Below are 15,646 nucleotides of genomic sequence, written 5' to 3' on the forward strand. Positions count from 1 at the left end.
CTTGTGGCTCTCAGATAATCAAGAAGTCTTGCATTGAGATTCTGGCAGCCGAGCCATCCAGTGTGTGTGCGGGAGGTAAGAGGTCTGAGCCGTGAGGGTCTTGGTTAAAAGAGGGGATGGCGTGAGCAATTGTGTCAGTCATCGAAAGCCTTTATAGTGGAACATGAGGTTAAGTAATTGCATGGATGCTCATGACCGCAGAGTGACAGGGAGCGTATTGTCACCCACAGCCAGAGGAAATTAGCATGGCCGCTCCAGCGCAGCATGTGTGCAAAAAAAAAAATCTTTAAGCATGGCTGCATCTCTGGCCTAGTTTGCCACATTGTGTATGCTAAACAGACCTTTGAGATTGTTTCAAGCTCTATTGTCTACTCCTTCTCCAGTGATGCTGCTTCCTGTATGATGCTTAAAGAAGCCAGAACCAGCAGAGGAAATGCTGAGAGAGATCCTTTATGTGCAGCCTGCACGATGGATGAGCTTTGACATGACCTTATTAGGACTCACTTATGAGACTGCATCTGCGGGCCTTCTACCAGGGCTGCTAATGGAGATTACCTCGCATTATGGGATATGATGAATGAGAAAAGCATGTTAGAGGAGGAGACTGGAGAAATATCTTGCCTTAGAAGTAAAACACAGTGAAAAAATTCTGTTATTACCAGACATAATTACTGTCTCTGGTTTCTGAGTCTGGGCATGTCTCACTAGACGTGCCGAAATATCTTGCTACAGCCTCATTTATTATTCGATTGATGAATCTCCTAATGTTCAGTGAACTAAGAAACCAAGAGACCAAACCCTGATTATGGCCTAATTAATGGAGATTATACCCAAATGCACTTTGTTTGCCTCTGTTTGTAGTTCAATGTCTACACAACTGGACAGATTTGTTCACAACCCTGGGTAAAGATTTGTAACAAATAATTTTTTTTAAAAGTTTTAAAATAAATCTCTTTTAAAACAGTAGCATAAGAAAACACTGGAATCCATATCTGAAATATTTCTTTTAATGAAACATAAATTGTGCAACTTTTAAAAAGAAATCTGATGACCTCTGTTAGCAAAGTGAAAATAGTTCTTCAATAGATCTTTAAGTAGGCCATTAATCTAAAACATGGATTAAATCAACACAGAGATGAAGCTACACCTTCTTCCAGGTCTTTATCAATCTCCATACTTGATAGAAGTCCTGATGGTAAAATGGGGAATCACTAATATATTATCAGCAGGGATGCTAATAATGTTTCTTTTTAAAAATCATTTTTATTCTTAACATTGACTAATAATAATTAAATTAAAGGTTGATTATTTTTATGTTTCGATGCAAGTTTACTCAACTGGAATAAAAGTTGTTTTTTTATTTTTAAGTCTCAAAAAGTCAGATCTTACTGACTTGTTATTGAAGAGTAGAATATTTTCTGCCTCATCATAAAAAGGTAACACTGTTATTAAGCATTTACTTTGAAGCAGAAATTAGTCACTAGTTTGTAATCCTACATCCACATCCCTTGCATTTACATTTACAAACATGCTAACGTTCTGCATGCATGTTGTGACACTGTCTGCGTCCTTCTCTGCATCCATGCAACATATCGAAGCATCTCCTGAACTAACACACATGGTTGGATGTTTTATAGTCGGCAGCATTCACACGCACACCCCTACATGGTTGTTGAATCACGTAAACACATGTCCCTCACATTGATGTGAAGTGACCAGATCGAGCTGCCTGCGAACAGGCCATCAGACTGGACAGTGAACACCGGGGCCACACTATCTGACGTGACAGCACCGATTCCCCCTACATGACACACACACATACACACGCAAGCGAATGTTCGGCCAGAGATCCAACATGACAGCAGAGATTGCTGCTTTCATTAACGTCTGACCCTTAACTCCCTGCTGTCCCTTCCTTTTTATGCCCCTCCCTGCGTTTCAGTGTCCTTTCTCACTAGCGTGATTGAAGATACGCCGTTCAGACAAGTCATGCCACGTCTTCTACACGCACACACGTGCTCAGACAAAAGGACATACATGCATATGCGCTTAAGTGTGTCAACACAGAGACGCGCACTGAGACCAATCAAATCCATGTCAGGCATTCAGGTGTAGATGTAAAGGGACTTGTGGTCGCCAGGGCAGGCAGACAGCAGAAAGCAGAGCCATGCGGGTGGTGCGTCAGTGGGGTAACACCAGTATGTGCCCACCATGTGTCTGACAGCACTGACCTTTCAGCTTATCATCTGTCGGTGTTTGCAGAAAGGGCTTAGTTGGACTATTGTCTGACTTTTTTTTTTTTTAAGTTGTTGGTATGTGTTTAGTCAAGAGAAGGAATGTGCATGAAGAAAAATGTCATAAATAAATGCAACAACAAAAAATGTTTGCAATCATTAAACATTAGTAGTTTTAATGACAGTCAGTTGTGCTAGATTAATGAATACATTGTAGGTTTCTGTGTATGCTATGTATCACACTGCAGAGTGGGCTATTTGATGGTAACATGTTGTGAGAGGATGTTGACTGCTAAATCAGCCAAACTGTGTTACTCTTAACCCATTGTATTATATTATATACATTACATTTATTTTAGAAGATAACTATTTATTGAAATGACATAATTTATGTGTTTTGAAGGAGATGCACAGTCGTGTGGTCTAAATGTCAACACATTTAGATTTTACTGAAGCTGGAAATGACAACCAGTGACTAACATGCTGCAAATCACTAAACATCTGCAACTGAGTTTGCGCACACATGTGCTAAGCCATTCAGCATGATGAGGTCAGCTCTGTGCACAACCGTAGGACAGTATAAAAGCGACCTAAGGGGGGTCTTATCTTGTCGAGGTTGGATTTGTCTTCTGAAACTGAGGTGCAGTCTTTGCAGTGATGTAGATGATCTAAAGTCTGTTGTAACGCTGCCTTATATCTCTACTTTGATAAATCTCAAACATCACCACTCTTTTCTCTGAAGAACCTCTAAACTCAATCCTTCACTCGTCTACATTTTTGGGGGTTTTAGCTGTCAGCTGTGCTTCTTCATGCATAAATGCACGTTATAGTTTACGTAGCAGCTTGTCTGACCTTTAAGGAAGGGCTGCCACGTATACACCCTCTCCCAGTGATCTTTTTATTCAGTGATCTTCACGCTGCAGCGTTAAATGATAAAGGTGTGGCAAATGTTCACTTCTATTAGCAAAGATACTGCTGGAGGAAACCTCAGCGCACATGCGTGCTTGAAAGACCACAGAGAGACACACGCATTCCTGCTTGCAATTACAGAGGATAAATGCTTACACATTCCTTAAAAAAAAAACACGCTTGCCTCCACACTGACATGTGTGCATGCCTGTATGCCATGGTGCCATAGGTAAGGTCAGACCTACTTTGACAGTGCGGTTGTCAGCCTTCCAGGCATGTTTTTAGGATAGTGGTTCCCCCCTCGCTCTTTAACATATGCTGGGTAGCAGCCACATAGACACTCAAGCATATGCTGGCAAGCTTCTGTCAGTGCACTTTAACAGTGCCTTGGGGAAACTAAAGGTCAGACACACACACATGAACACCCCCACACACTCCTCCCGGCTGCTGCTCTGTCTGGGATATTTGTGAATAGCAGCACTTTTAACATTAGCACCACTGGAGCATATTATGGGCTTTCCACACATGCACGCACAAGCACACACATGTAAACAAACAGTAATGAAGCATGCACGGGTTTTCTGCAGCTTTAGCTCAGCGCATCAGCGAAAGGAACGGCTGTCAGGATTTGCCATAATTGCACACTGAACGATTTACTATCTGTATAATCAGAATAAGAGAACAATCTTGATGTTTTATGGCTATCTCAGATGAAAATACGCAAATGTACATGTTATCAATCTCTCCTGATGGCTGGTCTGCCTTCTGTTTGTTTCCCAGAGAGGTTCCAAGTGGTCGTTAGAGGTAATGGTTTCCTCCATGCAAGAAACATCAACCAGGTCCTCTGCAGCTTCAAACTCAATGATACTCATAGTGTGGGTGAGTTCTGCACACGTGGACATTCATTCAAGCAGACATATACTTTAAGACAGGGCAAAACGGATCTTTAAAAGTTATGTTTTATGAAGCTGAACTGAAATTTTCTTCGTGCTTACATATGGCAGGATGTGTTTGTACAGCTAGGGGAGCAGGACGGTGTAGTGACAAATAAAAATACTTATGTTTATGCAGTGCTCCGCAAACGTATTCGCCCCATTTGAACTTTACGTGGCACACATTTGAATTCAGCACCCTTTAGTTAGATATCCCTGAAAAACAAGGAAAACAACTGGCTAGTGGGATAAAATGTACTCAACTAATCTGACTTCATAAAGGTGTGGTAAAAAGGAAATCATTTTGGAATTAATAATTATACTTTCTGGCTTACACGCAAAGAAAAAAATGACACTGCATATTACCCTGATCACTTCATTCCCATGTTGAAACATGGTGGTGCCATCATCATGCAGTGGGCATTCATTTGTTCAGCAGGGAGAAGGAGATTGGTCAGAATGGATGGCAAGATGGATGGAGCACACGAGACTTGTATTTTTAGACAGAAAGTTTTGCTCTTTAGCTGTCAAAAGTCACATTTATCTCAGTTAAACCATCAGCTAAATACGATCTATGTCAGTAAATGTATTGTCAGATTTTACCAAAAAGTTCCAATTGTTTTCAAAGCCATTACCTGCAAAGGCTGTTATTTTTTTAAGAACACCACAGTGTTTAATATTCTCACAGTGAGCAACATACACATTTTGGGGCATGACTTGTTTACTAGCCTGGATAAAGAATTTCCAAAGGTTTTGGGGAAAATCTGATGCAATGATTTTACAGAGAAAACCCTTAGAAGTTCTGGTACCGAAGCTTTTATTGTTCCTTATTCAAATCTGAATGCTTCTTAGGCTTTGAAATGTTTTGCATTTCACAAGAAAGAAAAATTACTGAGTGGCTTTGTTTTTTTGTTTTTTCTTTCCTGTGAAGACGAAAGACCCACTGGAATAGAGGACACATTCCTGCTCTGTCCTGCTCCTATCATAGAGGAGGTGGGGAGGTAAGCTCTCTTTCTGTGGTCCTGATATTTACCAGCTGCACCACAAGTTTTGTGTGGACTCAGAAGACTTTTGTCCTTGAAGAAATTAGGACCAAAGTCGCCGAGTGTCTGATGATCAATCAATGTTTGTCACCGCTAACGAAGCCAGACACCAATCACAAGGGGACGGCAGGAGGAGAGCCCAGGAACACGAGTTAATGAGAGCCTGCTTGAGAGAATCGCGCGGATGTGTTTGTAGGTTTGATGCCTTTAATCTCAGAGTGACAAAGTGTGAGCGAAGACAGCAGGCAGTGGAAAAGTTCCCTCTGAGGGCTCCCAGCTTTGCTCCCAGTAATTCATCACAGCATTATCTTTCGGGGGAGACGGAGCGTTGCTTTTGGCGGAGCTCAGAAGAGCTGGAGACCCGGCAGCCGCAGCCTTCCCTTCACGGCTGCCCGCAGTCTGGTACATAATTATACATTTGGGCCTGCAGCCTCAGACACCTCCTAGTCATCCTCTGTCTTGTTTCTGTCACTCAGATGTCTACCACAGTTTGAGTTTGTCCAGTGAAAAATGATAGAAAAATTATTCTCCTGGCCCGGGAGAAAGTAATTTTTATTTTCATATTGTTCTGTTAAATTTACAAATCTGTAGCAGTAGTTTTTTACCTTTCATATAGACTGGAAAAAAACTCTCAAAACTCAAGCAGACATTTAGGGTGTTTTATATGATTGAATACATTTGTGCCACATGGAGCTGCTTTCCCTGAGACCAGAGCAGAACATCATTAAATACTGCAGTAATGCCTTAAGGAAGCATCTATCCAAGATACAAAGGGCCCATCAGAGCAGAGTCAGCAGAGCTTAGCTGCCTGAGTGCTGCTAAAGAGGATGTCAGCTGTGACTGGCCAAAGGGCGCAGAGAGATGGCCAACATCTGGCTGATGAGTTTGAGACGTAGAGACATGTCATCCAGTGAGCAGGAAACTGCGCTGGTGATTCAAAAACATTTTCCTTACCTACTGTTAAAAACTAAAAAAAAAAAAAAAGTTTTGTTTTTAAATTTAATTAAAGAATGTATGTATTTATTTTTATGTGAATACATTTTTATTTAAATCTTCAATATACATTTTTAAGACACAAATTCAGTTGTGTGTGTTTGCAATTTTCGCTACAAAAATAATTTATCATGTCTGTTTATGTAGCACATTTCAGCAACAAGGCCATTCAATGTGCTTTACATGATAAATAAATAATATGTTAAAAGAAAGTATGAAGTGCAACATTACAGTGGCAAAATAAAGAGGAGACATGAAAAGTAATAATCCAGACTAAAATTATTCTATGTCCCAGTTGTTGTTCATCAAAGGCAACTCTGAACAAATGGGTTTTTGGCGTTGACATAAATCATCATCTGCTCTTGCTGATTCCTTGTGCATATGCAGCTTAATATCCCTGTAATAGGCAAAGTTACCAGTAATGAATCCAGCAGGAGAGATCAGCATTCCTTACCATGCCTTCCAAGAAAGGACCCACATCTAAAACCCAAATTAATACATCAGAACCAATTTGTCACTCCACTGGAAAACCAGTCATGTTGTGTAAAAGAAAACATTTCCTGGCATAAATCTCTGGATAGTGCCAACATTGCCATTAAAACCACATTTTATTGTGCTATACGAATAAAAAAAAATGTTTTAATGGCAGAGGTTTAAAGTCACCCTTCTGTGCAATCGTTTTAAAACCACCCGCTAATGTCTTCATACTTTTGATTCCGATTTGTGTTGGAATGTCGCCAGCTACCAAAGCTAATGCAGTGCATATCTTTTCATGGGACGTTAATATTTTTGTACATGGTGCTGAATAAGTAAACAAGCACAAAACCGGTGTGGGTTGGACTTTCTCTCTTTTATTGAGGCCTTTGGGTAGCAGTTCTTGAGACTTTCTGCTAAACCTGAGCAATGCAATGCAATGTAGTTCACAAACTTTTTAAAGCAAGTGAAAACTATGGTTTTAAAGTATCTCTTGTTTTAGTAGCATTGTCGCATGCAATGAAGCCACTGAGGTCTCTGTCAGATAAATTTGTTTTGACTGGGAACCTTCCGGACGCAGACCCTCCACCCCCACCTTCACCATGCTCCTCCTGCACAATATGCCCACACAAACTCGCACAAGGCAAAAATGTATACAGTGGGTGCATTGATGATTGATAGGGACTGAGATCTCTCTGTCAGAGTGGAGCTGATAGCATCATGTCTCTGCTGCCTGCCTGAAAGGAAAGCCCACCATGTGACAGGGAGGCCAGCCAGAAAACACAGGGAATAATTAGACAGAAAGATTAGTGGCACCTGCACCTCCAGTTCCATCTTCCCGAGTCAATGTCTCCAGGAGCTGTAGACCGCAGTCACCCACTGCAAAAGTGTACATGGGTTCTCTTAAGGGAGGATCAAGAATGGGAGAAGGTTTTTTTCCTTACCATCCCCCACGCTCTGTTTCCTCTCCTCTTCCCACCCGCCACCCTGCAGTGACCTCCGTGTTGTCAACCCCTCCTCAGATTTTAACCTAAAGCTCAATGCCTGCTGTTGTTTCTGCCTCCCATAAGAACAAGTAGCTGTTTTATACTCAAATCCAAGAGTTTGCTTCTTTGGTTTGTAGTTAAAACCTTAATAACTGTACAGTGCCTTGCCAAGGTTAACTTTCTCACATTTTGTCATCTTACAGCCGCAAACTGCAAAATATTCTGTTGAGCTCTGTTGTGAAAGACTAACGCAAGATGTGTGAGGAAAATAATGAACAAATAAGATCTGGAAAGTATGGCGTGCAATGACATTTCAACCCTTTGCACTGACACTCCTAAATAAAAGAGAGCATTTTGCAGTTCCCCACTATCAATGTAGGAGGAAAACATGTGGCAGAAGATGTTCAGGTTACATCAGATCTAAGTTAAAATCTATGGCCGATATGCAAATCCTGATCACACCATCACCCGGAACTGAATAAAGATGTCCGCCAAGCAGACTTCTGTTTGGGAAAATTAAAAAACAAAAATGTCTGCTTCTGTTTTGCCGACTGTGCACAAGTTTGTGTGAGTGTATCACATACAATCTCAATGATTACAATAAAAGTTATGGTTTTTAACTCATAAAACGTGAAAAAGATCAGAGGGGTATAAATACATTTGGAAAGCTGTGTAAATGTCCAATCTCCTCTTCACATCTATAACTCTGAATGGTTTTAGATCTTAAACTGCTTGTTTTTCTCTGGTCTCCTGTCTCCACCCTGAATATCTCGATGCAGCGGTAGATTCTGGAGAATAAGAAGAAAGTTTATCCTTCAGCGGTTTCCACATTAGAGCTTTGGGTCTAATCCAAGGAGTGGAGATTCTTTTTGTGGGTGGAGAACTCTTTGACCTTCCCATTTTCTTTAGCTGAGAGTTTTGTCAGCATATTTGTGTGCTTAATACAGCAGTAAGTACAACTCCATTAGATAGAGGAATGTGTTTGACACCCCAGGCGAGCCTCAACAGCCATAAATGTGTTAACACATGCCGACATCTTTGAGTATTTTCAGACGAGATGATCAGAGATTTTTGGGTTTTTTTGTTTGCTTAGGGAGATCTACCTGCAGGTGAGCATGAACGAAGGCCTCTCCTACATCACCAGCTCTGTTCACATCACAACTACTGAGTGTGTGAGTAGGGCCTGCGTGGAAGCGCAACACATGTTCATATCTGTCTTTGGCATACTGCCTCTGTTAAACAATTTTTCTTCCAAGTTATTTTTCTCCTGCTTCTCTTATCTTCCCCTCTTTCCTCTGTTGTTTGTCATCAGAGGGGGCAGTGAGTACTTTTCATTTCCTCCCTTTTTCTTTTTTCTTTTCTTTGGTTTTGCAAATAGTTGCATGCAAGCTGAGTTTAATCGTCGTGCATTCCTCCCTCATTTCTGTGTAGTTTGACGGCACCATCGTGCTGATTTCACTGCTGGTTGTGTTCCTGCTCTTGGCTCTGCTGCTGATGTGGTGGTTCTGGCCTCTCTGCTGCACTGTGGTAAGTGTGAGCGTTTCAGAAAGTTCATCTAAATGACTTGATCAGGATTTCTGAAAGCATTTAGGCCAGTTACACCCAGGTTAACTCATATTTATGCATCCTTTTGCGTCAGGTAATCAAAGAACCGCCACCTCCTCCACCTCCAGAGCCAGTAAGTCAGCACCTTCATCAGCCAGAAAATTATTGTTTTGTTTTGTTGAAGCTTTCTAAAGTATGCAGAAAATAAGTTGCAGTCTTTGAACAGTGCCCTGGAAAATAATCACATCTTTTGAGCTTTTGCATATTACACAAGGCCATCTTTAAGATATTTATTTCAGGTTAATGGGACAGACCAACACAAAATACACATATTTATGAACTGGAAAGAAATTGATAAAAATCTGCCTCCTGTACATTGACACCCATAATAGTGAATCCATAAGAAATCACCTAAGCAGTAAATAGAATCAACTTATATATTTATTCTCAATACACTGCTTTGTATTGGTTACAACATAAAATCACAGTAAAATACACTGGTTACATTAGACAAAATATTAACAAAAATTAAAGAAGTATAAATACTTGTGCTGTAAATGATTCAACCTTAGTACAAGCTGTTATCTAAATGACATAAGCATCACAATGACGTTTTTTGTCAAAGGAGTCAGATGAGGATGATGGGATGCCCAGAAAAAAGTGGCCCACAGTGGACGCTTCATACTATGGAGGAAGAGGAGTTGGTGGCATCAAGCGTATGGAGGTAAAACTCAGACTCAACGCTTTGTTTTTTCAAAACGGAAAACAGCATTATGCACGGAGTATTTAATTTGTTTTTCCTTATAAATTTAAGGTTCGATGGGGGGAAAAAGGGTCGACCGAGGAAGGTGCCAAACTGGACAAACCTAAAAACGCGATCGTAAAGATGCCTGAGCAGGAATTTGAACCTTATGAACCCAAGCCTAGAAAACCTCCACGCCGGCCCTCGCAGCAGAAGAAGTGGTACTCACCCATTAAGGTCAGTGTGTTGCAGCTACAGACATGCTGCAGTTCATTTTTAGTTTACCTTTTCCCATCTACCTTGTAACTTTTTTTTCTACTTTCCAGGGAAAACTAGATGCTCTGTTGTCTCTGTTCAGAAGAGGTTATGACCAAGTATCTCTAATGAGACCGCAGCCTGGAGATCAGGTGAGCCTGCTTCTTAAAGTCAGCTTAGCACACAAAGCTGTACACTAAACTGTAATTTAAGAATTGGTGTAATCTAGAGGCTCATTCTTTTGGTAACAACTACCCAGGAGTTTTTTAATAGTAAGCTACATGGTACAGATTGGGGGTTTTCGGTTGCTCAGCTGTGAATAACAGAGCATGCAGTTCGATCTGTATGTCTTACTGATTTATAACAACTGTTTCTACGTTACATGTAGAGGTCGGTTCAGATTCCCCCCCACTCCTTCTTAGATTCACACTCAGTCATAGAGTCGTTAATAACATTCGTCTTGTCAAAGCCGCGATTGTTCACACACAAGGACTTCGGTTGTTTTCTGTGCTTTCCCCTGAAATTCCCTCCAAATAACAAGGTTTCAGTCAAGGTTACAAAAAAAGAGGTTACAATCTCTCCGCCTCCCCCATCTCTTTCCCTACTCTTACTGAACCTCACGAAAGTTTTTAGGCCTCTTCAACAAATTGTATATTTTGTCACACTATCGCCACAAACTTCAATGTGTTTTATCTGGGTTGTATGTGGTAGACCAACACAAAGTAGTGCACAGCAAAATTGTTCAAATAAAAATCTGAAATGTCTTATGAGTATATGCATTTATCTCACTTTACTTCAATACCCCCACACAAAATTCAGATGTCAACAACTAAGAAACATTATCACAACAACCAATACAGCAGACAACAAAACTGGGCCTTTGTGGAAGAATTGGAAAATTGTTGAGTGGTTGAAAGAGATTCATAAGAGGATACATTTCTATTTTGTTAAATGCAGTTTATGAAACAGATAGTGCTCTGGTCAGAGGAGACCAAAACTTTTGTCCCCAACATGCAACACTTTATGAAAACTAATACCCCAAATACACTTTTCTCAATGTTAAACATGGTAGGGATGTTTACTTCAGCAGCACTGGTTGAGAGGTGATGAAAAAATGGAAAAATCAGAACAAAATCCTCAAGAAACCAGTGAGAGGCTCCAAATGACTTGAGACTGGGGAACATACCACAAGAGCTACAAAGCAATAAGTTAGACTAAAGCATATACTAAAGCATAGCACTAAAGTGTTAGAAAGGCCCTTCTAATCTGTGGTGAGATTTGATAATTGAGGTTCAGAAATACTCTTCTTGCAGTCAGATTGATCTTAAACTGTTTTGTAAAAGAAGAATGGGCATAAACTGACAGAACTGACATGTACAAAGTTCAATAAATTACACAGAAGTTTGTGGTTTTTATGTTAAAATTAAATGTAAAAATTTTCATTATTCCTAAAAGACAAGACATTGATTGTGTATGAAACAGAATTTACTTTTTTTAAATGCTGTCTCTCGCACTTGTGAGTCCTAAATTGTGCCATCTCTATCATTCCTCCAAGTGTCAGAGGGAAGAATGAGCAAAGTGCTCTCTGTTTTCCAACATTGACCCCATGAAGGGCATCCCATAACCCTAAAGTCATGTTTTCACCATCATACTGGTCGTCATGGCGAAACATCTGCACTGTTGTAAATGGCGTCATTGTCGCTTCACATATCACTTATTGATTTATGCTTTTGAATGGCATGATTCATCTTTACCATGTCTCAGTGTGTCAGTGTGTGTCTGCTGTATGCAAAGTCTAAAAAACTGGTTAACATTGGTGCTTCTATCTCTCCTCCTTGTGCTGGATTTCTCTCTTTTTTTTTCTTTTTCTTTTACACGGCAGAACAAAAAGTGTCTGTCAGCGTCGAAGTTTCTGGAGTCTTTGTCAGTCACTTTCTATGGGAGCGTGGTTCACAGAGCCATTCAGCAAGGACCCAGTTTCCTTCACGCGCCATTAAGTGGGGAAAATGAAAAGCTGGACAGAAATAAAATGGATGCAAAAAGCCCACTTTTGTACCAAGGGAGATAGTTGTGCAGAACTGGTGCAGGACATGGTGCATTAAAGTTGATCTAAAATACGAGATTGAATATGAGTGAATGTCAAATGTCTCTGCAGAAGATTGATGGCTCGAAAAGATAGCAAAGTATATCTGTGTGGTTTGTTAAACGGCAGCTCAGAAGGAATCTGTTTTGCTTCCTCCACTCATTACTGACTAAATCACTTTGTCTGCATAGGGCCATAAGAGGACTGCCAGTTTCTGCCACGCTTCCTGTTTGTACTTCATTTTTTTCACTAATGAATGTGCACACATGTGTATGTGTAGGGGTGTGTAGGCGTGTGTTAGTTTTCCTGAGCGAATGCCACATATACAGACGGGGAGCTAAAAGACCACAAGGCATATAATGACAGACGGGATTGCCTTCTTTTGTCCCCAGAGCTGATCGCCATCGAAATCTTCATCGCCACTTGCTTTCTCCACTTACAAAAAATTCTTCAGATAAATTCAAAATTATCCTGAATAATTTTTAACCACAGATTTCAATGATTAAGTGACAGAGGAGTGGTATTCAGGAAACCCATTATTCAAAACATCACAGATTTATTTTAAAAATAAAGCTATAACCTAAGAAAAGCGTTTAAGCACCGTCACATTATCTGTGTTTACAGTTTCTGACAATATTTAGGCCTCTGGTCATTTTATAAACACAAACTTTAATGTGTTTTATCGATAAATCTATTTATGTTAATGATGGTTTCTGTATGTAATGGAGCTTGATTTATTTTTGGGTCATTACCATAAAAGGGGCTAAATAAAAATAAACATGACAGTTTTACTGACTTGTATTAGTAAAACATTTTAACAACTTTGACAACTCTTCTGGCTTCCTCACAATTATGCAATATTTTGAGTTAATCACAAAATCCTAAGGATCAAAGAGTATTAAGTCTTTTGGGAGCATGTTAATTTTTAAGGGTTTTTACATTTTCTCTGTATTGAAAGAGAGCATAGCAAAAGTAGGTAGTTTATATTTAGAATAGAATAGAATTCAACTTTATTGCCATTGCACATGTCACAAGTATTTATTTAACTAGATTTTGTCAAGTCATATCCACAGTTTCAGGTTTCATTAGGTAATTCATATGCACATCTAAACATAAGTCTTGACCCGACTGGTTGAGGGTCAAATTTGCTTAAAAAATTCTATTGCAGCATTTATGATATGATTTTGAAATTAATTTATCTCAAACGCCACCTTAAGGCACTTTTTATGGCACAGTTTTAATCCAGACATATAGAATCAATTTCAATTCAATCATTCTGATGGATGCAAAGTCAAAAATATGCAGTCATGTGGAAAAGAAAAGAAAGTTTTATTTCTAACTAATTGCGTCCAACAACTGACTTTGCAGCAATCTCCCCTCTTTCTGAATGAGCTTATGGAGACAATGGACAGCTGATTGCATCTAATCGTCAAAGTTGCAGCAATCGTTCAAAATGAGCATGCACGTGGCAACTTTGGATAAGAAAAATACCTTTTAGGAAAGACACTTCTATCAGAACCTGAGTCAGTGTGATCTGCCATTTGCCACCAGTGACTGGGGATTGGGGAACTTTAAAAAATGACTACATTTTAAGAGCAAGTGATTTTAAGATTTTAGTATTATCTTATACATTTTTAATATTAAATGTTCCTTTCTACAATTTTTTTTCTAATGTAATTGCTTGGAATGGAACCCATAGCTCTATATTAGTGTTGTTTTATCGCAGATTGTATTGGACTTTTTTTATACACATAACAACTGAACATTCAGATAACATTCTCTGAACATTTAAAAAGTTTTGCACATAAAAAACTTCAGACCTTATCATACGCTTCTAATTGATGAATAAGAGATGCAGTTCCTGAAAGAAAGAAAAAACATTGAATCATACAAGCACCAATGCAGCAGTTTCCATATGTGAGTGAAGCGTGAGCTGTGAGGTCATGTGACCTGACGGGCTGAGCTGTCACTTCACATGTGTCTCGTTCCTGTTTTGTCCCCCACCGTCTCTTCACTATGATGGTTGAATGTGTGTGCATATATCCATAGGTGTGTGTGTGTCTGTGAGTGTGTACCACTTACTTGTAAATATCCACAAACAATTTCCCCTGTAAGTCTGCATTACCAAGAAGGACAAAGTATTTGGGGTTGGAAGTGGAAATAGAGAGCAGATGAATGTAAAGGGATGCTTGGGGTGTTTCAGGATTTGTTTTTGTCTCTGAGCAGATGTTCAAGGATCGAAACAAACAATCACAGTGACAGATATTACAGCCCAAGGCGGGAGTCAGCAACCACTTCAATGTAAAGAGCAATTTCTACTTTCGGTTCTAGTAAATCATTTTGTTTTGAGCAATAAAGCCCCTCAAAAAAATGATCAAGCTTAAATGGCCAGTACTTGTATATGTACCTAATATATACTTACTATATTAAAAAAATATGTGTTTTACAGTCAAATTAAGGAACTGTATTTCTATTTTGACTTTTAAAACAATGAAAATTCAACTTTTACAATACGTTGATGCACCAGACATTTACAAAGCCACTGCATGAAGCTGTTAATATGCTGACCTGCTGTTAATGCCTTGCTCTTATCATATGAAACTCCTTATTCATATTTTTTATGTTGACTGTTTAACTCAAGTGAAATCGTGTTGTTTTTAGTTTGACATTAAAAATGCAAACAATTTATTTGATTAAAACAAAATAAACATGTAAATTTGGTGAAAAATTGCTTATTTAAGGAAAATGAAGAAAAGCATGTAGTTTGCATCCTAACCCAAAAATCAAGTAAGTTTCTTTTTCCATTAGGCTCATTCTGCTGTGGATTTGTTAAACAAAGGCAAGCAGAGAAAAAAGTCTTTTTATTAGACTTGTCTGTCTGGTGCATCTGCGTATTGTAAAAGTTGAATTTTCATTGTTCTAAAAGTCAAAATAGAAACACTGTTCCTTAATTTAACTGTAAAACACATATTTGAAAAACAAACCCTTCCCTGTGCTGCATATTTTGTGACCAAAATTATTTAGAGTCACTGTGAGGGCCCCAAAATGCCACATGCTGCTGTGGAGCTGCAGGTTGCTGACCCCTGCCCCCGGGGGTCACACAAGGAGACTGACCGTCATGACGAAACGCTTCACACCAAATGCTCTGAAGATGCACCTCCACACCACCCATCCTCCATCTCTTTTATACATGAGCTTTCATTCAGACCATATGCTGTGGTAGAACCATGCTTACAGTCACACACACACACACACCCCTGCACACACACATAAACATCCTCATATTCATGAGCTTGTCCTCTCATTGTGTCCATATGCTGTCTCTCCTGTTGTGCTGCTGTTCACAAACTGGCTTTTCATGGCCGCCCAGCAACAGCACCCAAAGAGCCCCGCTCTCCATCCACCCCGGCACTCCCGACCAACCTGCCCTCAATCAATTACCCACCCCTC

The 15,646-nt window shown here is 39.7% G+C and overlaps 1 protein-coding gene across 1 annotated transcript in view; it reads left to right on the forward strand.

The window, feature by feature from the left end:
• Positions 1-15,646, forward strand: part of antxr1d (ANTXR cell adhesion molecule 1d) — a 30,121-nt gene that overhangs the window by 10,640 nt on the left and 3,835 nt on the right. Inside the window, exons 9-17 of the mRNA XM_032553191.1 lie at positions 15-75; positions 3,924-4,022; positions 5,007-5,076; positions 8,665-8,743; positions 9,003-9,098; positions 9,211-9,249; positions 9,742-9,840; positions 9,931-10,095; positions 10,185-10,265. Of these exons, the coding sequence (XP_032409082.1) occupies positions 15-75; positions 3,924-4,022; positions 5,007-5,076; positions 8,665-8,743; positions 9,003-9,098; positions 9,211-9,249; positions 9,742-9,840; positions 9,931-10,095; positions 10,185-10,265 (789 nt within the window). The remainder of the gene's footprint in view (positions 1-14; positions 76-3,923; positions 4,023-5,006; positions 5,077-8,664; positions 8,744-9,002; positions 9,099-9,210; positions 9,250-9,741; positions 9,841-9,930; positions 10,096-10,184; positions 10,266-15,646) is intronic.

The sequence above is a fragment of the Xiphophorus hellerii genome, chromosome 22 (assembly GCF_003331165.1).
Source record: "Xiphophorus hellerii strain 12219 chromosome 22, Xiphophorus_hellerii-4.1, whole genome shotgun sequence".
NCBI lineage: Eukaryota > Metazoa > Chordata > Actinopteri > Cyprinodontiformes > Poeciliidae > Xiphophorus > Xiphophorus hellerii.